The sequence below is a fragment of the Cinclus cinclus genome, chromosome 6 (genome assembly GCF_963662255.1).
Source record: "Cinclus cinclus chromosome 6, bCinCin1.1, whole genome shotgun sequence".
In the NCBI taxonomy this organism is placed as follows: Eukaryota; Metazoa; Chordata; class Aves; order Passeriformes; family Cinclidae; genus Cinclus; species Cinclus cinclus.
The window spans coordinates 14,142,069-14,165,863 of NC_085051.1; the positions used below are offsets into that span (position 1 = coordinate 14,142,069).

General features: G+C 36.6%; 1 protein-coding gene across 1 annotated transcript in view; it reads left to right on the forward strand.

Annotated features, from left to right (window-relative positions):
- The window catches only part of OTOG (otogelin), a 92,128-nt gene that overhangs the window by 13,058 nt on the left and 55,275 nt on the right, over window positions 1-23,795 (forward strand). Inside the window, exons 11-23 of the mRNA XM_062494159.1 lie at window positions 818-927; window positions 1,695-1,820; window positions 2,929-3,037; window positions 3,888-3,934; window positions 4,414-4,559; window positions 10,150-10,282; window positions 11,249-11,426; window positions 13,192-13,316; window positions 14,728-14,940; window positions 16,514-16,679; window positions 17,182-17,256; window positions 19,730-19,773; window positions 20,213-20,366. Coding sequence (XP_062350143.1) covers window positions 818-927; window positions 1,695-1,820; window positions 2,929-3,037; window positions 3,888-3,934; window positions 4,414-4,559; window positions 10,150-10,282; window positions 11,249-11,426; window positions 13,192-13,316; window positions 14,728-14,940; window positions 16,514-16,679; window positions 17,182-17,256; window positions 19,730-19,773; window positions 20,213-20,366 — 1,626 coding nt within the window. The remainder of the gene's footprint in view (window positions 1-817; window positions 928-1,694; window positions 1,821-2,928; window positions 3,038-3,887; window positions 3,935-4,413; window positions 4,560-10,149; window positions 10,283-11,248; window positions 11,427-13,191; window positions 13,317-14,727; window positions 14,941-16,513; window positions 16,680-17,181; window positions 17,257-19,729; window positions 19,774-20,212; window positions 20,367-23,795) is intronic.

The following is a 23,795-nucleotide window of genomic DNA, read 5'->3' on the forward strand; positions in this document are numbered from 1 at the left end:
AATGAACTGATTTGTGGCTTTCTCTGCATGTAAGTTTTTATCTAACATGGTTCTTTTATCTTGCTTTTCTCACTTGTTCTAGTTTTACTGCTGCAGAATGCTGTGGAGTTGTTCCTGCCTTCTTTGGTATAAGAATGACCAAAGTGAGGCCCAGATATTTTTCTGATGTATTAGTCTATCTCCCCTGAACGTGTCCTCTGTTTTGATTCTGAGTGTACAATATCCTTGGGTGCTTTCTGCCATTCTAAAGCCTTCTTACTATAGTGAAGAAGTCATTGTGAATGGGTCAGTTTCTGCAAGTGTATGGTAATGCATTGAGAAGAGGAATTTGATAACCATTTGAACTTAGGCTAGCATTTCACAACCTGCTATACTCTTGGTCTGAGCAGTTTTGACTAGTTAAATTAAAAAAAAAAAAAAGATAATTTCCATTTCTTGTTCCCTAGTGGCTCACTGTTAGAAATTTTATGCTTCCTTCCTGTGAGTTTTCCTCAGGATGTTACTCCTGAAAAAATCAAGACCTTTATTGAAGTGTCCTTATGCTGCTGTAGTTCTGGCTTTTGTGGATTTATTCAGAAAATAGTGTCAGGTCTCAAATATATTGATATTTATATTGATGAGCTCCCTTAAAGGGTGGCAGAAAGTTTTTTTATCCTTTTAAGACTTTTAATCTGGTCCAACAGCACAGTACCTTAGAACATTGTTAGAACATTGTAGATTCAAACAGCATGGGGTGAATGCCATGCAGGAGTATTCATGAGGCTGAGTGTGTGTGTGAATGGAGGCACAAAACAATGTCACTTTTTATTTGTGCAAGGTCAGCAGCTGATGATGCAACTTGGTGTCGAGCACTCACTGAGTATGCCAGAGCGTGTGCCCAAGCAGGAAAGCCACTCCATGGATGGCGTGTGCACTTCCAGCAGTGTGGTAATGCCTGTGCTCTTGTACTTGGAAATGCTGCCTGGTCCTTGCATTTTGAAAAGGGTGCCCTTCACAGTTTTAGTTCTTTGCCTTTCTCCAGTTTTGGATTAATATAATTCTTAACAAAGCTATTAAGCGAGTCAAACTCACTTCGAGGCTAATAATAAATGCAATAGATTTTCTCTTTAATATGTGCAATTTATGCATAATTTATTTAAAGTACCAAGCTTATTATAATGTGTTTCTATAAGGTGATTAACCATTTCTATTTTCATGGAGCTGTTCTTTCAAATATTGTTGAAGTCTTCATGGCTTTTTGATATATAAAATGTCACAAGTCTTAAAAATAATTTTAAATTGCACTTACATAAGACTTCATCCTACAAGTCACATAAAGTGAGTTTGGAAGAGGTTATTTGACTTGTTCACCTGCCTGGAACACAGGACCAAAACTGCTTTGTCGTCCATGACAGAAGATTTCCACTATGCTTCCAAAAAATCTCTGTTAATGGATGTCCTGACTGCTTCTAATGATGCTCTGAGAATCTAAATAGCTCTGCTGTGAGAAAGTGTAATTTCAGATTATTCCTTCTTAATGCACCTTTAATGGATAGAATGTAAATTTGTAAATATATGTCAGTTCTCTGTGTGTTAGGAAAGCCATTGTTTTAACAATGTTTATCTAGAAGACACAAAACTGACTTGCAATCCATTTAAGCCCTGTGACAGTAGCTCTAGATCTTTTAATTCTTTTGCCTGCTTCTATATTTCAGTCATTACCTGTGCTGAACCCTTGACCTACAATGAATGCATCAACTGCTGCCCAGTTTCATGTCACCAACAATCACAGTGCATTGGCAGTGAGCTTCACTGCATTGATGGCTGCTACTGCCCAGATGGTGAGTTCTGCCTCTCAGATACACACCTCACTCCATACAACATTCAGGCTGTTCCTCTCCAAGTTTACACCTCTCTATGACCTGGCTAGGTTAAAAGCAGGAGCTCTTTATAAACTGGGTACCAGCAGTGTGGGTAGCTGACCTTGTTTTTCTTACTGACAAGAGTATTTTCTTTTCTATAAAAAGTAGGAATAGGTTTCAGCTCAGATTCACGTTCTAGTTGTAGAGCTACACAATTTCAGTGAAAAACAAAGTTTGCTCTGTTGTTACAGGGCAGGCATCCTCCTGATTGTGGGGGTTGCTGATTGGTTCTTGTTGGTAGGGGGAAGATTATTTTGGTGGCTTTTTATTTTTTTTCCTGGTTAGGGGGCTTAGAAAGGCTCAAAGCCATGACCTAAATAAAACTCATTCCTGTGGCCAGAAGCAGGTTTTGATACTGAGGTTCATAGACTGTTCTATGATTCTGGCGAGTGAGGTATTGAGCAGTGTGGTCTTTAAAACTTGGCCCTCATCACCAAAATAGATGTTGGTATCCAGTTTTCCCCTAGTTATTGGTTTCTGTTGAGTACAGAATGCTATCTAAAAGAGGACAGAGAAAGTTATGCCATGGATTTTCAAGCCCTGCCTCTTATATGTACTCTGATTATTTATATGCTTAATCATATTTGTCATAATTTATGCTTTTTATGGTTTGGTAAATAATATTTTTCTTCTGATTCCCTGGTCAGAAAAGAATAATAATAGTTATAGTAATAAGGAAAAAAATGGCCAAAAAAAAAAATCAGTAAGATTAAGACCATAGAGGCAAAGATTTGCAAATTGTTAAAAAAATAAGCCAAAAGTACTCGAAGCAGCACAGCCTCTATGTTTCAGTTACTTATTTTGTGTGCATGTGGTTTCCTCTTCCTCTCACTCAGTAATTAAATATTTGTTATTTGTACTATGTTTACAGTATCTTAAGAAACTTACTTATTTGATCCCTGTAATATAATTTCTTTAATATAATTCAAATGCACTTCTTTTGGGGCAAATGACAAACAAATAGTCTGGAGTTTTATTATCATGAATGACCATTGGTAATTTTTTCTTGTTATTTTATTTCTTCTAGGCTTAATTTATGAAAATGAATTGTGTGTCAAGCCTATGGACTGTCCTTGTGACTACCATGGTAGTTTCTTTCAAATGGGTTCAGTGGTTTATGAAGAATGTAATAACTGGTGAGTAATCTTTCTTTTTACATTATGAACCAAATCCTTTAATTATCATAAGAAACAGTTTCTTCAAGGCCTATTTCAGTCAGAATTTGGGCCAACTTTGTAAGTACTCACAGTTTCTACTTTAAAAATTGTTGTTCTGTGTACGTTTTTCAATTTTGGAGAAGATAAACTATTAAGCTGTTCATGTGGAAGAAGAGAATATGAAAAATATTGCAGAGAATTCTGTAATATTTAGTGTTGTTTTTCACTTTGAGCTCTCAAAAATAGAATCTAGAATTCAAAATCTTAACAGGAGAAATATGCTGACTTTGTCTTCTGTTTATATTGTCCACTTGGACACAATGAGCCCAATGTAATTGTGACATTAAGCTGCTGTTCTGGAATTTCTAAGTTAATTTTATAAACTGGAAAGAAAAATTTATAGGAAGCGAAAGTGCCTTTTATTGGATCACCTTTACTGAAGAAAATTGATGAGCTTGCAGATGTGCAACATTTTTTCCCCACCCAACAATTCTTACCTTTAAAAATGGTAAGATTCAAATTGCTTGTGTTCATTCTTCTCAATGTTATTAACCCTTAATTTTTCTAATGGTTGTTAAGGAGCTAGAAAGAAATGATAGTGATACTGGATGCATGGAGGAAATTTCACAATTATGACAAGCTCAGGACATAACCTCATGACAAGTTTCCAGCCATTCTAAAGACAATGATAACTCTGTTGTACCCTTTTGTAAGGCTCAAGACACTTGCTGCTCATTCCATAGAGAAGGAATCCAAGAAGAACAACTGAGGGACAGCTGTGTATAATTCAAAAAATAAAATTATGAAAACATTTCTTTTTTTATTTCAGCACCTGCATTGGAGGAAAGTGGATCTGTACAAATTTTACATGTCCTGGTATGTAAAAGTCTCAAATACTTAACTGCTTGATAACTCAATTCTTACTTCAGTAAATATTACTTTTAGATGTTAATATGACATTTCATTATGTCATTTGCATTTTTATTTCCATTTACACACTCAGTAGATTAAATATTAGAATGGTCTGGCTTATCAGTTAAATGTGTTAATGTTTCTGAAAATCAGTTTTATGAGCCACAAATCCAATTCCCATAATATAAGGGTGACAGATGTTATTGCTTCCTTCTGAAGGAGGAGCTGTTCAGGTATCCTGGCCTGGCATCAGGTAGGAACTCCATAACAAAAGCAGGGAAAAGTTTCAGGAACCGTGTTCCTAACACCTGGTAGTAATATAAATACAATTTTATAAGTTATAGAATGTATCAGAATGTATGAACTCTACAGCAGTAATAACTGTGGGGAGAGAATACTGTGTTAATTACATATTTAAGTGCATTATTTATTATGTTTGTCAGCTGAATGCTCAGTTTCAGGAGACATTCACTTCATGACCTTTGATGGGCGCAAATACACTTTCCAAGCCATCTGCCAATATATCCTGGCAAAGAGCCGCACGTCTGGAATGTTCACCATCTCCTTGCAAAATGCTCCTTGTGGACAGGTAGGACTTGCAACCTTCTTGTAACATTTATATCCTGAAGGGCCTGTTAATTGAATGGGAAAAGCATTTAAGATGAAAAGCAAGCCACAAGCCTGTGCATGTGTGTACCTGATAGTAAGGGTGCTAGTAAAGGTGATTCTAAGGGTGGTCATATTTGATATTTGAAAATTTCTGAAGCTGGGCACAGGTGTCACCAACTATTTTGTCTCCCTTATGTCCAAGACCCATTCTTTCTTTTATTTTGTACGTGCATTTCTAAGCATGTATTATAAAACTGTGTGAGGCTCAAGGCCAATTAATAAAGCCATGCATACATTTTACTTTGAAAAATGCTTGTTCATAATTGCTTAGGACAATGGATAAATCTTCATTATTAAGCTTACATATTTCTACTATCTTGCTTAACACATTTTCCTGAGGCCTATCTCTACACAGCTCACAGCCCTATTGTTTCTTGTCCTTGCATCTTCAGCATTCTTGCATTTCTCCATCTTGAGATTTGCATTCACACAGCTTTCTGAGAGTTTTATACCTTTTCTATTTCTTACAAGGTATGGAACATTGGTAAGGTTTTTGACTACAGAGTTTAATTTTTTTCACTGTCTTGATAGGGCACCTTCTGTAATAATTTTTATTTAGAAGAAATTTTCTGAATTGCAAACTATTTTCTGAAATGCAAACTAAAATTTGAAGTGTATATAACCTAAATTATGACTTTGTTGTAACACTAGACCATCTATATACGTTAGGCCCACATTATTATATAATTAACATAAAATCAGATGTAGCGCCATTGCTTTGTACTTCTGTGGCAGTAACTACATCAGTTTGCTTTTGTGTTCTAAATAAATGTATGAGTCTGTAAGTCCTTTCACATTAATGATTGCAATCACTCTTCTCTGCAGTTTCTATTGTTCATGCACTTGAGATTTCCTTGGGGAAATGAAATGGTTATATAAGTTGTCATGCTACACTTTCTAAAGGTGTATTTCAGTAGTCTCTTTCTATTTCTGCATTTTGACCTACTTCTCTGGATGACAGAAAAGACTTAAGTAGAAAGTTAGAGCAAAGTTGCAGTGGCAGATTTCTTATAATAAAAATAATTTACTTCTAACAGGTAAGAGATAGGAGAGTGAGTTCAGGGAGTCCCCTCATCTCAGTGGTAGAAGTTGGGAGGTAAGAAAAATAGCTTAACTGGAAAGAGACCAAATGTATTTTGAAATTTGATGTTCCACAAATAATTGTCTCTTCTATGGTTCCTAGGAGAAATGTATCAGGATACCAGGTGAGATATGTGACAGGGCCTAGAAATTGCCAATATTTAAAAAGTGGATTCCTGGGTAGCAAGTAAAATTGCTATAAAACACTCTAACAGCATTTAGCTCTTTGAGATCGAAGTGCTACTGTGAGGGCTGTGAAATGAAGTGTTGGCAAAGACATGTGCATTTAAAAAACTTCTGGATTTTAACCTCAGTGTGCATTATTCTTGTGATCCTGCTAGTATTTCCAGTTTATAGGAAGATTGAGGCTGTTTCAAGGTACATTTGGTTGTTACTACAATTCCCCACTTCAAGTGCATGTTTCGGTTAGCTTGGTTTTATTTTAGCAAGTTGGGCTGGCTTCATTCTGTGCTGACCTTGGAATCCTGAGGATTTCAATGGAAAAAAAAATAGCTGAAAAACAAAACATAAGCATAGGCATCTATTCAGTCAGGGTCATAGTCTTGGAATTTTTGCAGAGACCCAGAAGCTTGAGAAAGGTGGTCATGTACAGTGTAGCTGTACTATACCATGGAAGAAAAGCAAATGAAATCCCCAGAGAAGCTGTCAAGGCAACTTTTTTATCAAAGAGAAGTTGAGGCCAAAGTGGGTTTTTGCAGAAGCTCATAGCAAGGTACCTTGCAGCCTGGCCTGTATAAAAGCCCATCAATTGAGCAAAATCCTGCTGTGGTAATGGGCACAGTATGTATGTGTGTCTCGTTCCCTTGTGTTAGGAACACCTTTCTCTGTGTACAAAACAGACAGAATTGTGCTTTTTGGTTTAGTTGTTGTGGTTAAATTTTGTTGGCGAAAGTGATAACCAAACTAGTTGGATTTCTGCAGCATTGTGAGTCTGCAAAGTGCCTTGCAGCAACTCTTGCATTCTTCTTCAGCCTTAGTGACTCTGCTTAAATCTCTGTATCCAGGTACTTTGTAGGTTAAGAAAAACAAAAACAAAACAGATTCTTTTGGCTTCTACTGCATGTTGGGCTTCATACTTCCCCTAGCCTTTAACAAAGCTAACCTGATCAGTCCCTAACAGGAATAGATTTTACAGAGGTCTGAGTAAAGCATTCTGGATGTTAACAATCAGGTGGATAATCAGAGGATTATGGGATATGTCCCAAGGCTGTGTGCTGCTAATTTAATTATCAGTGTAGAGGTGGTAAGAGGGTAGTGAGAACAGTTTTTGTAGTATAATGCAAGAATGTGGGGCTTTAGTACTGCTATTCAAGTGTCTAATTATCAACCAGCTGGTACCACTTGGCAGAAGAGCTGCTTTTCAGTTCCCCAGGCACCCTCCATTATCTTTTTTCCCCATTTATTAAAATTAATGAATTGAAATGGGAAACTGAAAGATTTGTAATGTGGACTCTCATATTCCTTGATAGTTTGAGATTTTATGTGCTTCTTTAAAAAAGCCTTATCACTCCCATCTCATTCAAGCAGACTAGAAAATGTGGAAAGAAAATACCTGGGGAGATTTTAGCTTTCTGAACCACAAAGAATCCAGTCATCTTGAGTCTTAGAGTTGGTGACATAAACAGTCATCAGGCAACAAGTTACTTCAAAACGATGTGAAATTTTGTTTAAGCACTTTCTGGAAGGAGAATCAGTCAAGTGATCAACACAGCTTAACCTTATCTGAGTTTCAGGTGACAACCTCACTGGCTTTGTAGTTTGTATGATGAGAAGGTCTTCTGAATATAGTTTTTTTTTTTTTTAAGTGTCTAGTGAGAGAAATGGCCATTCCTGTGAAAACACCTGCCAAAAGCTGGCAGGGGCAGTGCTGTGAAAGAAACAGTCTATTGGAACAGAGAACAATTGTCAGGCAGAATTTCTCCTTCAGTTAAAGCCTGAAGGAATAATAAAGCTTTTGTCGATGCTGTGTTGTAATGTATATACTATGGTAGGTTGTTTTCTTGGTTCTTCTCTGCTCTTCATGCCACCTGCTGTCCTTTTATTCAGCTTTTTAAAAAAACAACAATATTGTCAGTTTGCAGCCGTTGTTGCTGAATGAAATGCACAGAAACCGAATTTCTTGGTGGAGAGGTGAGACAGCAAGAGAAGACACAAGCGCATGGCTTCACAAGGCAGACGTCTGTCTTTGCTGTCACCCAGGAGAGCTGGTTGAGCTGATGAAATCTCTCCAGTTATTTTTATAATTTCCTATTTTCAGGTTTCATTTTATCATTCAGTCTGTGGGTGAAAGATCGCTATTGCATTATTATCTAGGGACAGGGAAATTCTGCATGTAGTTTTTACTCTTTGCACACTACTGTGTGTACTTGCGTCTGTGGTATTTGAAGAGCTGACAGATGATCTGCTCTGCTGCTAGTTCAACATCATGTCAGAGCCACTGTCCAGAGATCCTTGCAGCTCTAGGAATGGTTCAACAAGCAGGGCAACATTTGCCCTGTATTAGACAAGTCCCAGTGAGAGTCAGAGAGAATTAAATAAAAGTGTAAGTCTTTGAGCTGAACATTCTGATCTCTTTATACCAGTGCTATTCACAGTATAATTTTGATGTTTGTGCAACTGTCCAAAAATTATCTTGACTATATCTTCTTCAGTGCTTCTTTCAGCGCTGAAGATGGTTAAAACTTTACTGTTTCATCTTTAGTTATGCCTTCACTGGAGGCAGTGGGGCTGGATAGTGCAGCCTCCAACTCTGGTGGCTATTCCTTGGCTGCAGAACAGTTTCAGATCCAATCAATGTGGAATTTTATCCAGGGAGACCCAGACTGCTCTTTGACCAAGTGATTTCAGACATGTCTGTGTATGTTCTGGTATGTAAGACCGTTTTGAATTTGTGCTCAAAATGGTGCTGATAGGAGATGTTTTTGTTGCAACATTGAGACATCAAAGATGCTTAATTGAGGTGAGAATAAAAGGAACAAATAGTGTGACAAGAGCAGACCCAGTCTGTCATTGTTCTGGAATAGCTTTTAATTGGTTGAAGGCCTTACAGTGAAGGAGGCTGAAGAGAAGAAACAGGAATTGTGTGTTTCTCCCTTTCATCTGTAGATGGCAGGGAATGGATAGTCTCTTAATTTGATTCAGCCACACTAAGTGTAAATAAGTTGGTGTCTCAAGCTATGGTAAAGAGATTTGAGTGTAGTATGGGGTGTCAGAAACCTAATTTCCTTCTAGATCAAGTAGTCTAAAATGTAGTCTGGGATTCTTAAGCTTTTTATCATGAAGCAAGGTCATTGCTGACATGGGAAAGTTCAGGTCATCTTTCAATCCACCTCTGTGCCTGATTCTCCTTGATAGAATATTTATCTTTTAAAAAATTAAGTAGTGATCAAATTCAGCCTGTTAAGAAAAATCTGTCAATCCACTGTAATTAACATACATGCTTTAACAAGCATTCTTTCCATATTGACATTGGAAGCTGAAGTACCTGTTGTTAGCCTGGAATGTGGGAGTCCTGTGCTGAAAACTTGATTTTAACTGACTTGTTTCCGTGTTACTTAATAGAGGTGTATTTGTTGTAGAATTTCAATTAATTAGCTGCTTTTGGTACTGTCGTTGATTAAGCTTCACTGGAGTGTGGATGAAAAAAAGTAAATAGGATTTTTCTAGGATTTTATTTTTAGGAATGTTTTATCCAGACTGCAATGCAGTGTTCCTACTCATGGGTTTTTTTTTTTTTTCCTATATGATACTTTGACTTGGAGAAGTGAAATGCAAGCATCAAGAGTAGCAAGAACAACATCTTCAGTTGGATGTTGTGATATTGCATGATCCCATTATGCTTTTTTATATCAACATGCATCCCGAGAGCTTATGAATATGCTCCACATGCTCTACTCAGAAATAATGAACTTAAGTTCTGTTTTAAATATTGATTCACAAGATGCTTATGTCTTTCATTAACATTTGCCTTTAAGAGTTTTACAATAGAAGAGGTTTAAATAAAGAGTTTTAAAATAAGTTTTAAAAGAACCTGGGTGTATCAGAACACATTAAAGTACAAATCTGGAGCTTGGTGCACTACTCTGTAGATAATGCAGCATTGTTAGTGAGCATCAACTCAGCCTCAGTGAGTCTTGAATCAGGGTTTCTCATGAATTGTGTCTTGGTACTAAGCTATGTGAGAATTGTTTAGATTTCTCTTTTCCAAATCTCACTTCTGTGCTGTATCTGAATAGCAGATTAGTGTTATTATTAAACACATATGGGAAATCATTCATAATACTAATTTTTCTTACTTAGCTGTGAAGCAGCTGTATGTTTAATAAGTGCACTCTGCTTAAATCTTCATCTTAAAATTGCCAATCCCCATTAAGTGTACCTTCTCTTGTTTGCTTTGCTCTCACTTGCAGAACCAGGATGGATCATGTATCCAATCTGTCAGCCTTATTCTTAAGCAGGACCCCAAGAGGCAAGTGACACTGACTCATTCTGGAGATGTTTTGATCTATGACCAGTACAAAATTAACCTGCCTTATGCAGATGGTAAGGAGTAATATATAAGCATGTAACTCTTATCAAACCCTAGAGTAATATTTCAATTACATTTGTATGTATTGTGATATTGTAAATATTGCTAAATACTGAAGTTAAAAGGCATATTTTAGTGCCAGTATTATTTCCTATGAAATGCTTCAAAAATTAACTCTTGATGTACTTTTTACAGTAATGGTAGGAGTTTTGCAGTAATTACATTAGGCTATTTGTCTCTTATATTAAGATTTTGTTTGCTTTAACAAGTCCAAATGCCATCCCTCACATTTTCAAGGTAATTTTAGTTCTTGCCTGAGGGGAGATTCCTCTGATTTTTGAATTGAATAATTTCTTCTCTCAGTTTTGTAAGCAACTCATGTAAATTTAAGCAGAAAGAACCCTACTGTCCCTTAGAGATGAGCGTGTTTTCAGAAAAAAGAATTATTTTGTTTCTTTTTGCTCTGAGTTTTAAAATGTCTCTGTCCTGATGGTGTCTGGAATTCTGCATATGAATATATGACTGTGAGATCTAGTGTTATCTTTAATGAGAGTTTTAAATACAACTCATTAATACATTTGATGTCTACAAGGCTTTGTCTCTTGGGGAATTTCACAAAGTTTTTAACATAGGAATTATGGTCCTGGTTTTAGGATTAGTTTGTCTACAAAAAAAATGGTCTGCAATGTTTATATCTTTACACTGGTTTCATTTAGTTTACCTTTGTGGATGATTAAGTGAACTCTCAATGCATTTTAAAAAGTCTGGTGAACCTCACAGGTTTCTTGTTTTGTTCTTCAAGTTTGAATCACTATAACCTTCCATGAGAAATCAATGTTTAAATGAAAATAGGGCCTTAATAGGAAAAAAAACTTACACAAAAGTGATTTAAACCAACACCAGTGAAATGACAAGAAACAAAATGTTAATTTCAAGCAGGTTTCCTTTGCCTTTCAACAATCTCTGTTTTTACTCCCCAGAGTTATTTGAAATACGGAAACTTTCCTCTGTATTTCTTCAAGTAAAGACACAGATTGGATTACAGATCCTCTATGACAGAGAAGGACTGAGGCTTTACCTTCAAGCAGATGAACGGTGGAAGGATGACACCGTGGGCCTTTGTGGGACCTTCAATGGAAACACAGAGGATGATTTTTTGTATGCAGAGCTGCAAGATTTCTATCTGCCAGTACAGGAATATCTGTAGTTAGAATGGTAGATCAAGTGTGTACTGAAGCTGAAAGGATAGATACCAAGAATAATTTATTTTGAAGTTTCTCATTAGTGAGATGAATAGAAGGGTTGAGTTTGCTAACAGAAAATCTGTAGCTTCAGCTGCAGGATATCGAGCCAGGTTTTGCTCAAAATATTTTAATATAAAATTCTTGTGCAATATATATGATGCACAAGGGCTATTTTACCAGAAAAATGGTGTCAAAAATACAGAGTGGCCTATATAAGGAACTTCCTGCCTCTCTGCAAGACTCTATCTCTTTCCAGCTCCTATTTTCTCCTGCGAGCCCTAATCTTCTGTCTCTGACAGAGCCTCTATTGTTCAGTGCCTGCAGACCAGCAACAGGAACTGGCTGCTGCCTGACCTCACCTTCATTGTGGAGCAGGGAGAGGTGGTCAGAGCTGCCCAAGCACCATAATCAAAGCTGCTGTGTTTGCCTGGTTTCTTTGCAACATGTGTCTCACAGATACTAAAGAACAAATTTGCTTCCAGTGGATTAGAGTAGCCTAATGGAGCTGGGAGAAGAGCACAAATTTAGAACACAACAGGATAAAAAAAAAAGGAAATCATAGAAGAACTTTATGCTCTCAGAAGAGCTGGAAGTTTTCTAATTCAAAAGTAACTGAAAAATGGAAAAGCTTTCCATTATAGCTCCCATTTAAAAAGACAGATACACGAACATGCCAGTGGAATTTTAAACAGTTTCTATGTTACAGATTAAAAAATATTATCAGACTCTTATTTATAATGAGACTAGGAAGTACATAGCATCTCAATGAAGTGATATTATTTATATAAAATTGCTTAAAATATTTCTGTATTTGACAGGTAGTTTTGTAGTGTATTTTTGACAACAGTCTTTGGATTGCTGTCACACTAATGAGAATCTGCATGATAGTTGATATTTGTAAAAAAAAGCCCTGAAACCTGGGATCTTACAAATTGTGCTGTGACACAGACTGTGGTATCAAGGCATCTTGATACGTGCACAACCTGACCCACAGCAGATTTGGGAGACTTAAGATAGGCAGTGGTGTCTTTTGCAACACCTTCACTCCCAGCTGCTTTACCAGTAGCAATACTCCTGACTGTGTTCCTAATGCAGTCTTTCCCCTCAAATGTAACCCTCCGTATTTAAATCCACAGTTTTGGCCGTGCTCTGTGTACAACATTACTGTGTTTTGGTTATTTTCATCAAAGTCTATCATTTGGCTTCCATTACCTAGACCTCATAGCTATCTGTTCAATTGCTTTTGCAGCTACGTTTCTGTAGGCTTGGGTTTTTGTTTTCCCTTTCCTGCAAGGAATAAAGATCCTGGGAAGTCAGCAACAGAAAGGAAAGTATAGGTAGAGGAGAGATTAGAAATGGATTAGATATCACTAAGGAGCCAAAAGGACAAATAAGGGAGTTCAAACTATCTGGACAGTGATGCTCCCTGCCCTCTTATAAGAATGGAATTTGGTCTATTTTGATATTTTCTTCCTTAAAAAGTCTCTAAAAGATACCCTCTCTTTTGTTTCTGGGCCTCTATCAGCAAAAAAAGAGTCCTGAAACATGATTGCAGTTTTACGGGTGAGTGAATGAGAATACGGAATAGTGAAAGAGGTGCTTGAATCAGAGGGTTTAAGAACTGAGACCATCCTGCAAATTTGCTATACCTTTTCTGACTGACTTCTGTTTTGTAAAAGATCTCCAGTTGGAGTAACAGAAAGCACTCCAGAGCTGTTTGGAAACACATGGAAAACTTCATCGGCGTGCGCTCTTGTGCACGACAGTTCTCAGGTGGATCCGTGTGATGTTCATCTGCAGGCAGGTGGGCAGCAAGGGCAAATTCTTACTGACAAATGCATTTCTACTCTGTGCATCTGTGCCCATTTCCCCAGCTGGATCAGGTACAATGGTAACCAGTCCTACCCACTGAAGAAATTGGTACCTAGGGGTAGTGTAGAGGCAGCTGAGTTCAATCCCTTAAAAAAATCACATTGTGTATTGTTTGAGGATTTTGTGGTACTTCCAGAGTTGTTTGGAATAAGTAGTTTTTACTTCTGGTTTACAGATACAATGTGTTAAGTTAAGCGTGCATTAAAGTCTGGTAAAATGTCTTGTACTGGTGATGCTGCTAGTTAAGATGGAGGCTCAGCACTATGGCAGTATTCATTTTTGAGAATGCTGGAAAAAACTAATTACTTGATTTAGTTGTCTACTATGGCAGAGAATGAGTAGGAGAAAGATGCTTATGTGTAACTTTTTCTTGTCTTCCCTGCCCCTACCGTTCTCGGGCAAGGAAAAGTTACTAGGTTTGTGAGTGCTGGCCCTTCAGGCACTTAGATTTTCTGCTTCTTACAGGGACCGTTTTTTTCCCGCTGGCATAAAAAGACCGGGAAAGCAGCTCAGACTTTTTCCACAGGCTTTATTAGCTTCGGTGAATGAGGGTCAGGCTACAGTCCAAAAATGGGAGGATGATACATATGCTTTTATAGGGTTTGGGGGAATCATAAGTAAACCAATAGAAAACAGGGTTAACACATTTTAACCAACTACATTGTCTTTCTTTGTTTGGGACAACTAATTATAAAGAATCAAACCTAACCAATAATAGTCTAAAAAGATAAGAGTAAGAGCTTACATTTTTTTCTAGCATAAGTTATTCTAAGTAAGTAGTTTTTCTTATCTCAGAGAAAATGCCAAGGGGACCTCACAGGGGTATCTGCAGAGGGATTAATCTCTTCTACACTTGTGCACTGCCAGATTTTAGCTGAAAAAGTCTGGTTGGAATAATATGCAGGTGGTTGATGCCATGAGGACCAGAGATGGTCACGAAGTCATCCTTTTAATAATTATGAACTTTGTAGATCATCAGTTATATCTATTTCAAAATTCCTACCACTTCTTGTATTAGACACTAAACACTTGTAAAAATGTAGAGGTAGAATATTAATGTTTGCTCCGTAAATTCAGCAGTGCTAGGGAATCTCCATGTCTCCTGCTACATCACCTGTCTTTTGAGTATTAACACAATATGCAGTGCCAAAAAGCTGCATTCTTGGTAACAGATGGGGACATGAATGTTAGTCCTTTTGTACAGCTGTATAGATATCAAAGATAAACAGATTTATGTGGCAATAGTATAACCATGATTGGTTGCATTGTAGAGAAGAGACTTTTTGTTTTAAGTATTTTTGAACTCCCTCACTGAAACAGTTTTTAATCTGTTATTTGTGTAGCCACTTATGCAGCGGAAGCTTGTAGCATCCTTACGAAAGATCTTTTTGCTCCATGCTACCCCTATTTGAGTCCTGTTCCCTATTTTGAGCAGTGCAGAAGAGACACTTGCAAATGTGGACAGACTTGTTTTTGCTCTGCTCTGGCTCATTATGCTCATCATTGCCGAAGGTTTGGAGTTGTTATAGATTTCAGAGGAGCTGTCCCAGATTGTGGTGAGTTCCCTTTCACTTCTGGATTTAATGAATTATTACCTAAGGACTTTTGAGACAATCAGAAAATAAAATTAAATCAGTACAATCTTTTAAATGAGAAAAAGGTGAATTTCAGTGTAAACTTATATGCACAGGACAAGGTCCTTTTTTTAAAGAATTTTCTGTCAAGACAGAATTCATACCAGTGTTTTTAGAGGATTCTTCCTTTATAGTTTACTTTCTGTAGTTCTTTGATTTATGTGATATTTAAAATATTTTTGAAGTAATTGGAGAGCTTCAAATGTATACAGAATTCAAAATATATCAGTCTCTATATGGCATTGCATTTCTCATATAGATATTATCCATGAACTGCATAAATAGTTTTCTTTTCCTTGTAGATGCTAGGTTTGTCTAATTCTTTAAATGAACAAGATGAAGAATGATTGTATTTAGCAGTTTTAGTTGGATTACTGTTGACTTCTGCTGTCTGCAAATCTCTTGGCTTATTCTCTTACTGTCAGTGACATGGAAATGCAAAGTGCTGAAATAAATGTTGAAACTTAGTATTGTTGCTATTTAGTTTAAATTAATAGAATAATATAGAATATATGTATCTTTACTGATGAAGATGACATCTGTTATTTAGTCCATAAAGCCTCACAAGCAAAGAATAATATTAAATTCCTTAGTTTATGTTAACTTTTAGTGATGCAAAAGATGTTGACAGTACATGTTGGGCCTTCACATACATTTTTAAAAATGTAAAATGTATAGAATTGGAAACCCTATCAGACAATCTGAAACTGATGCCTCTGTTATGGGTCTGGCTTAATTAACAAGTCTGAGAATCTCTGACAAGCGTTCAAGAACGTAAAATTTAGCAGTTGTCATGACATCATGTAATTATCCATGGTGTAATGCATGACAAAGAGGATTAAGTTGGTCCAGCTTAAGCACCTCAAGGTGTAGTATCTGTACGTATATCTGAAAGACTGCTTTGTTTGCGTTTATTATGGTATGAATGTGTTCCCTTATGATTGAATGAGTCATTCAAGCCATTTGATTTAATTTTACTTTTCTGGAAACAAGTACAATTTTCTTACCGTGTATTTAAAAAGACATGCTTGTAGCATTTAAAACACATTAATCTGTTAGTATTTCAAGAGCTTCAGTCTGTTTTTAATAGAGCTTTATAAGACCCAGATAATATATAAAAGAATATTTAATATGGTGTTGTGCAACATCTGCAGAGTACACATTTTATTTAAAGATTTTAAGATTTTTTTTTTAAGGTGTGGTGCATTTCCAAAAGCCCATGCTCAATTGCCAAGTATGTTCAAAGTTAGAGGCAAAAAGGCTTCAGCTGTTTGGTTTCCACAGTGTAAATCTGGATTAACTGCACAAACTCATTGCACTTGTTATTACTGTGGATTTAAGCCTGCGCAGTTTCCACAGCATAGGGCCAAGATAGCAATTTTAGTGGAATTTAATGTGATTTGGAACAAAAGAATGGAGACGTTTATCAGAAAACTGTTGGGAGGTGCTTGAGTCTCTTGCAGTGTAATTTGAGAGATTTGTTTCATTTGGACAGCTCTTTCATGTGAAGACACAAAGGAGTACAGTACTTGTGTATCTGCCTGTGGCAGAACCTGCCAAGCACTCTCTGTGCCAGAGACATGCAGCAGTGATTGTGTTGAAGGCTGTGCTTGTCCTGCTGGAATGTATTTGGATACCAAGACTGAGCGATGCGTACCAAGGTGGGTAGAGTTGCATTTCTGGTAGTCACACTTGCTGTTTCAGACCACCACACAGGCAAGTCAGAGAGGAAAGCTAATTAACTTCTGCCCTTGTAGATGATATGCCCCTGTATACTTGACAGGGTCTCTTAGAATTATACAGAACTGATGTGTGTGCTGATGAAAAACAGCTTTTCTGTAACACGGATGCTCATCCAACATCATCAGCGCTAGTTGTTACATTCTGTCTGGTTTTTGGCATGTAAGAGATTCAAAGCATAAGCTTCCATTTTCCTACTGATTTCATTTGAAATGTGCTTGAGTTATACGGTAGTATTGAGAAAATTTCTTGTGTTAAAAAAACCTGAACAAACTGAACAATCACAAAACCACTGGCTAACCAAAAAAAAACCCTCACCAAAACCAACAAAGCAACTGAAATCTGAACAGCAATTAAGTCAATAGGAGTTTTATCTTTTTTTCAGTTTGGGTTAATCACTTACCTGGTTTTCCTCTATTCCAGAAATGAATGCCCTTGTTATTTTCAAGGAATTGACTATCCCCCTGGAGAACATGTCATGACATCTTTAGGCCAATGGTAAGATACAAAAATGTGTTTTCACATAAACAAATTACTTTAAGAGCTCTATCAAATAATTTTGTCTAGTTGGTTGAGTTTTCTTTTTGTTGTTTTAGTTAGTTTTGAATGAAACCTACAGAATAAACCTGCATCACTTTTCTGTGTTTGACAAAGATCCTTTAAAACTTAGGATTTTCAGGCTGCTGTGCTTTGCAATGCAATATATTGAAGAGCAAAACAGAAAAAGCCACAATAATTTCTTATATCCATACTAATGTGGAGAGCTCCAGAAAAGCACAGACATTTCCTGACTGTCCATAGATCTTCATTGCTATTCTCCTTCCCTTTACCAGATTCTAAACCCATTTATGAAGAATTATTAAGAATCTGTCTTCCACTAGTATAGAATCATTGTAAAAGAGCAATGTGGCTTATATCAACTAAGAAACAACACAAAAAACTGTCAGCTGCAGCCAATGGTAAATAAACATCTCTGTTATTGTTCCTTACATTTGGCATTTGTTCTTGTCCTCTTGCTCTTCCATTTGCATCATTGCAGTCATGACATTAAGGAAGAAAGCTTGTTATAGATGATCCTGGCTCCTGCCAGATGCGTCCTTTTCAACAGTTATTTCTGTCTGGAGAAGGTTAAGTATTGTAGATGACAAGTTCTGTAAATAACAAGCTTTCAGAAATAATATCTGAGCTCTCACTGCCTGTATCAGTTGTTACAGCACTTAATTGAAAGCAGGGCAGACCAAATCACATCTGTGATAAATCACTGTAGTACTTTATTTTATTACAAAGGCCACATCAGAGATGGCAGCAGAAGTCTGACAACACCAGTGGGGGCACTTAGTAAGCACACAGAAGCTTTCTCACTTGTGTCAGCTGCCCATAAATACTGATTATTATAAATCAATATATTACTCATCATGTTAGCTTATTTTTTTTGCCTTAGGGCAGATTCCCTGGAGTGCCAGGCAGCCTGTTATGCATATAGGGCCCTGCAAAGTCTGGGGCCCCCGTTGCCTGCCCTTCCAAGGTGTTTTTGTTTACAGAACATGCCAAACAGCCCTGGCAGTCAAGGGAAGGGGCTTCTCCTGGTAAATCTTCAATCCTCCTCCTCAAAGATCTAGTTCAGCTAATATTGCAGACCCGTGTGGGGGATATATGGTTGAATACAGATCATGTGATTGTCCACAAATGTAGTTTTTATGAAATTGTTGTAGACAAAAATAATTTTTATGTTAATTTCAGTGAAATTTTTTTGGGATATGGCAGCTTATGTTTCTTAAAATTGAAATCTACAGGTTTATAACTACTAGGATTTTAGCTACAATTAAGAGATCTGTGACTCCATTTAGTCATGATCTTTACTTGGGGTGTTTTTTTAATAAGGCTGTATACAGATCTGTTGAGAGGAAAGGCTTTCAAATGTAGAAGTACAGACTGCCATCTCCTGTGAATTGCCTTGTGCTAAGTAATACATTAGGAATCATGTAGGAATGCAGGTGTGGATGAACTGGAAAAAACCCCACTATGTGATGAAATGTTTTTTCTGTCACTTTCTATTAGAAACAATTATGATCTTTATTATATTCTCCCCATCCTTTTTTCCTCTCATTTGCTTCATCTTTGGAACTTCCCACTTTCAAACTGGAATTTCTTCTCTGTGGAATAGCTGTTCTGCTCTGCTTCTTTCAACCAGTTTTTTAAAATATTTTCATTGATGTTATATCAGCCTTTGAGTTACCTTCCTCCCAGTTCTTTTTGGTACTCCCTTTCCTCTTGGCTGGGTGATACTCTGCAGTCCTTGAGCACTTTTCCTGCATGGCTTTGGGGTCCATACACAACTCCAAATGCATTCACAGGGAGGCTGTAGCACATATAGAAATTGATTCTGAATCTGCTGACCAGCCATAGGAGTCCTGGGATGCTTTAGCCATTGCAAAAGAATGGGAAAATAGTGCTGGATTTCATGGACTCAGGTGAAGACCAGAACCTGAAACTCAGACAGCACTGCTACAGTTTTCCTTGACAATGAGTTGCAATAGGAGCTGCTACCATTTTAGAAAGTACTGGGCTATTTTGGCTCAAATTAGAAAGGAGCAGACAGTGTTGGGTTTCTCAGTGCTTCCCTGCATACATTATTGTGTTAGTTTTAGTTTTATGGACTTTTGAACTGCTTCAGGCAGGGGAAATGTGTTTTAGGGAGCAGTATGGGGGTATATTCCTGTATGTTTGTATTTTTTTTGGCAGCCCATGCATTTTAACTCATTATGACATTAGGCATTAAGCAAGAGTTTCATGTTTAGCTGATGTTCTTCATGTGTTAAAGCAATGCATACTTTACCCGCAGTTATAATGTTCAATGCAAACATTTATAAAATTATTTTCTACTGACTTACTCTGCATTACTAAACAGAATATATTAATATATTTTATATCTTCCTGGCTCTCAGTGCATCTTTGTGTATTTCTATTGCAGCCATTGCAGGGATGGCGTAATGAACTGTGATAACAACATTATAGGTGAGTGAAGAGAGTGGGAAAAGATACTTCAGCTTCAGTGAATACATTTGCTCCAGTCTCTGTGGAACCCCTTGTGTGAACTAGAAGATAGTGCAATGTGTACAAATTTAACTTCTGGGAGGAGATCCATAATTATATATTTGTGTCTTTGAAAGTAATGCTCCTTTTCCCCCAGGACTTTAAAATACTAAATTTTTTGAATTGCTAGCACAGATTAGCTTAGCTGCATGATAAACAGCAGACATTCAGTAGGGCAAACAAAGGCTAGCTTTGCCCCAGATGGTATGAGGAGATGCAACTGAATGTTACCAATATTACAGGTATGTTACTAGTAATGCTGGATGCTATAATTTGTATGTTATAAATCCTTATTGCACGCGTTTACAGAATACAAAATTTCAGGTATGAAGACTAAAGCGTTTTGTCATTTTTCCCCCAGCACACAGCTGCCCAGCTGGCCAGATTTATATTAACTGCAGTAATCCTCGAGTGGATCCTGAGCTCAGCAGAGAGAGGACTTGTGAGAACCATCTGCTAAACCTCACTTTCTCAGCACACCTTCCTTGTGTGTCAGGTTGTGTTTGCCCACCGGGGTAAGTACAGGCAGATTTGCATCTTTTGGTGCACAAACATAATTGAGTAATTAATTCTACTTGGACAGTTTGAGATATAAATGGCTGAACATCAAACTTGTTAAGGCTTACCCCACAATACTGGCTGTTAGTCATAATAAATGCTAAATCAAGAGACAAGTGGAGTTACATACTTCATAATAATATGATCAAAGCCCCAAGAATATCGAAATGGCAATGAAATAATTTTGATCAATCTGTGTGTATTGTGTTTATCTCGAAATTTTTCAAATATCTAACCTCTTATTTCAATATTTGGCTGAGGAAGACAAGTTTACTTATTCATAGGAATTATTTCTCAGTATTTTTTTCTCTCAAAAGGATCTTTTAAGTCTCAGGGATCTATGCTGAAAATGTAGAGATTAGTTGTTGTGGCATCAAGCACTGTAGTGTTGAGAGAACTTTGATTATAAAATAATATAAGTTATTCTAGTCTTGATGGAATTTAGTTTCTTGAGCACATAGTCTGCAGTTTTTCAGTGTTATAACTCTGAAATAAATTGAACTGTTGAAATAGCTCAGCTGACGTCTGTGCACTTGTACTGAGTGATGTGTAGATATTTCTATCTCATGATAAAATATTGCTGCTCAGGATTTTACTATTTTACTTTAATACTCAGAAACATGAAATGTGAAATGGCTCATATGAAATGGAACCTGAAATTAGTGGAACTCACAGTATGGTACCATGTTGAAAAAGTGCAGTGCTGAGGTAGACTTTGAAATTAACTGGAGGCAGATATTTTCAGAATTGCACAAATCCACCCTCTTGGACCAGGCTGACATCTTCAAAGCTACCTTCAGCAGCACTATATGGCTGGCAACTCAGATCATGCTAACTTTTTATTCTCTGCTATTTTGCTGTGCATAACCTCTGAGCTTGTGATATCTACTGTTTCCTGATGTAAATCAGGTCTAGAATGTGAACAATTAATTTTTTTTTAGCATTGGAAGATTCAGTGTAAAGTGTTGGTGATCCCAAAACTCTAATATGATTTTATGGTTGTAAGAGGCAAAGTGTTATGATTTCCTAGAGATAAAAATACAAAATTAAGATGATGTGTCTTTATTGTAACTTTGGCAAAGTAAATTCTGTTCTACATCACATTGCCTTTAGAGATACTAGCACAAAATATTTGGTTTTGTTTTGATTTTTTGTTTGTTTGGGATTTTGTTTGGATTTTTTTTTGAGGACGTTGAGGGGGAGAGGCTTTTTTGTGTTTAAGGATATTACCCTTAGCGCTGCCTGAGGAAGAACTAGGAAACAGTGTTACAAGCCTAAGGTTTGAATTAGGAATGTCAGTCTGTACTGATGAAGGAGAAATTAATGTCAATTACCAACTTGTCAAAAACCTCTGTTTTTAAAATATTCAGCTCTAGTGGTCCTATACTGCTGACATGTTTGTATTTGAGGTTTCTTTAGGAAAAATTAAGATGATTCTAAAGGTGTGTGGTTTTTCATGTGCCTTTGGAAAAGTGAGAGATTTATGCTATGTATTAACTATGCAGGTTTTTTGTTTAGATAATGAATCTTTATTGTTTAGGAATTTTAGTAAGAGATGCTTCTGATAGAAGCTGGATAGAAGCTGGATATGGAGAGCCCTTATGTTTTAAGTCAGTCACTGAATTCACAATACAGTGATTCATGCTGCACATTGAACAACTTAGAGTCAGAACCAGTACAGCACAGTAATGAAAAATTCCTGATTAAATTTTTGGAACAGAAAAATGGGTAAAATACCATCAACTTTATACAGTATCTCATCCTGTGTTCATGTTGTTTCAAGCAGTGTGGGATTCAAGTGCACTATGAATTTATACAACTGTGAAATACCTTTTTTAGGCTACCAGTTCTTACTGGTGGGATAGGAAACTGAGATGACATTGTCCACTTGAGAAGGGTAGAACAGCCATGGAATTTCTTTCATCTTAATATTACCTGAAATAATAAGTTTTGTTCCTGTTTGAGATCTTGCATCCGTTTGCCTTGATTCATTACATGTAAGCTGAGCTGTCTTAGGTAGCAATGAAATCAGTTTAATGTGTTTGATTAGTTAATTTAGGTAAAATAACTTAAAAAGTGAGTGATTATGTCACAAGAAACCTGTTTAGGAAACTACATTTTTTTTCAGGAGGAAGGACCTTTCTGATCTGTTTAGTGGGGTGATTATTCCTCAGTGATATCCTGAAAGGTATTCAACAAAAAAAGCCTCTTTTCAGAGAAGTGGTGTTAAGATTTCAAGGGGGCAATATTTTTGTTTTGCAGTCTATTTTTCTAGAATCTGGAGTCTGAAATATTCTTTCAAATACTTTGCAACTTCACTAGCAATAAAAAAAAAAAAAATATTTTTTTGTGCTTACAATACAGCTGTGCTTCATTCTTTTTCCTCTGTAGTGAGTAAATCAGATGCAATAACCATGCTTAAGTAAATATCTAAATTTAGATGAGATCATTCTATGGGTTTCAGTTTTTAAGGTGTTAAAATTGATGAGGTATTTTGTCTATTTTAGAAGCTGCTGAAATCAAATATTAATCTCCTGGAACTCACTTTCTAATGTTGATTCATCTTACTTTGTGTGACATATTAAGTAATTTTTAAGACTTTGTTTATATTTTTTCTTACTGGTTTTCATCTGTCACCATTTAAAGTGAAATGTTCTGTATTTCTATGTTGCATTAAAAAAAAGTAATACTCTCTTGGTGCATATTTTTTCAATTACAATAGTTGAATTACGTTTTTCTGCTTCTGGTCTTCTATGAATCAATTTATTTTTCCTCCTTAACTATGATAAATGTGCATGATTTGACATGGAGACAGGGATCCTTAATCAGTCTGCAGAAGAAACAAGGAGGAAATACAGAGTGAAGAAAAGGGAGGGGAACAAACAGTAGTATCTTGTTGCATTTCTGGATGCTATGTGACATGTTTGCTCCAAAGGGACATTTGCTGTTTTGTGCCTGTCCTATTCCATTTGTTTTCCATGGTCTCCAGTCAGACCAGTAATGATCTCCAAAACAGCTTCTGTTCATTGTTGCTTACATCCTGCTCTTAGTGTTGCTGTCAAGGAAAGCAGTCACTTTCCTGAAGGAATTACTTGTGTTTTCTCACTTCCCCCACTGACAGGATTTTACCCTTTGATTGCAGCATGAGTTGAATTTACCTGATATATACTTTGTAGGGTGTGCACCATACAATTCGTGCTGTATTTCCAATATATATAGTTTTGTGGGGACATGATAATGGTTGGAGTTAATTAGTTTAGAGGTATTTTTCCAACCTGAATGGTTCTATGATTCTAACAAGAGCCCTGTCAGATTTTTGAAGACCGGTGTTTTCACTTGGACTGACTCAGTCATATTGTTTAATAACATACATCAGTATTTATTTT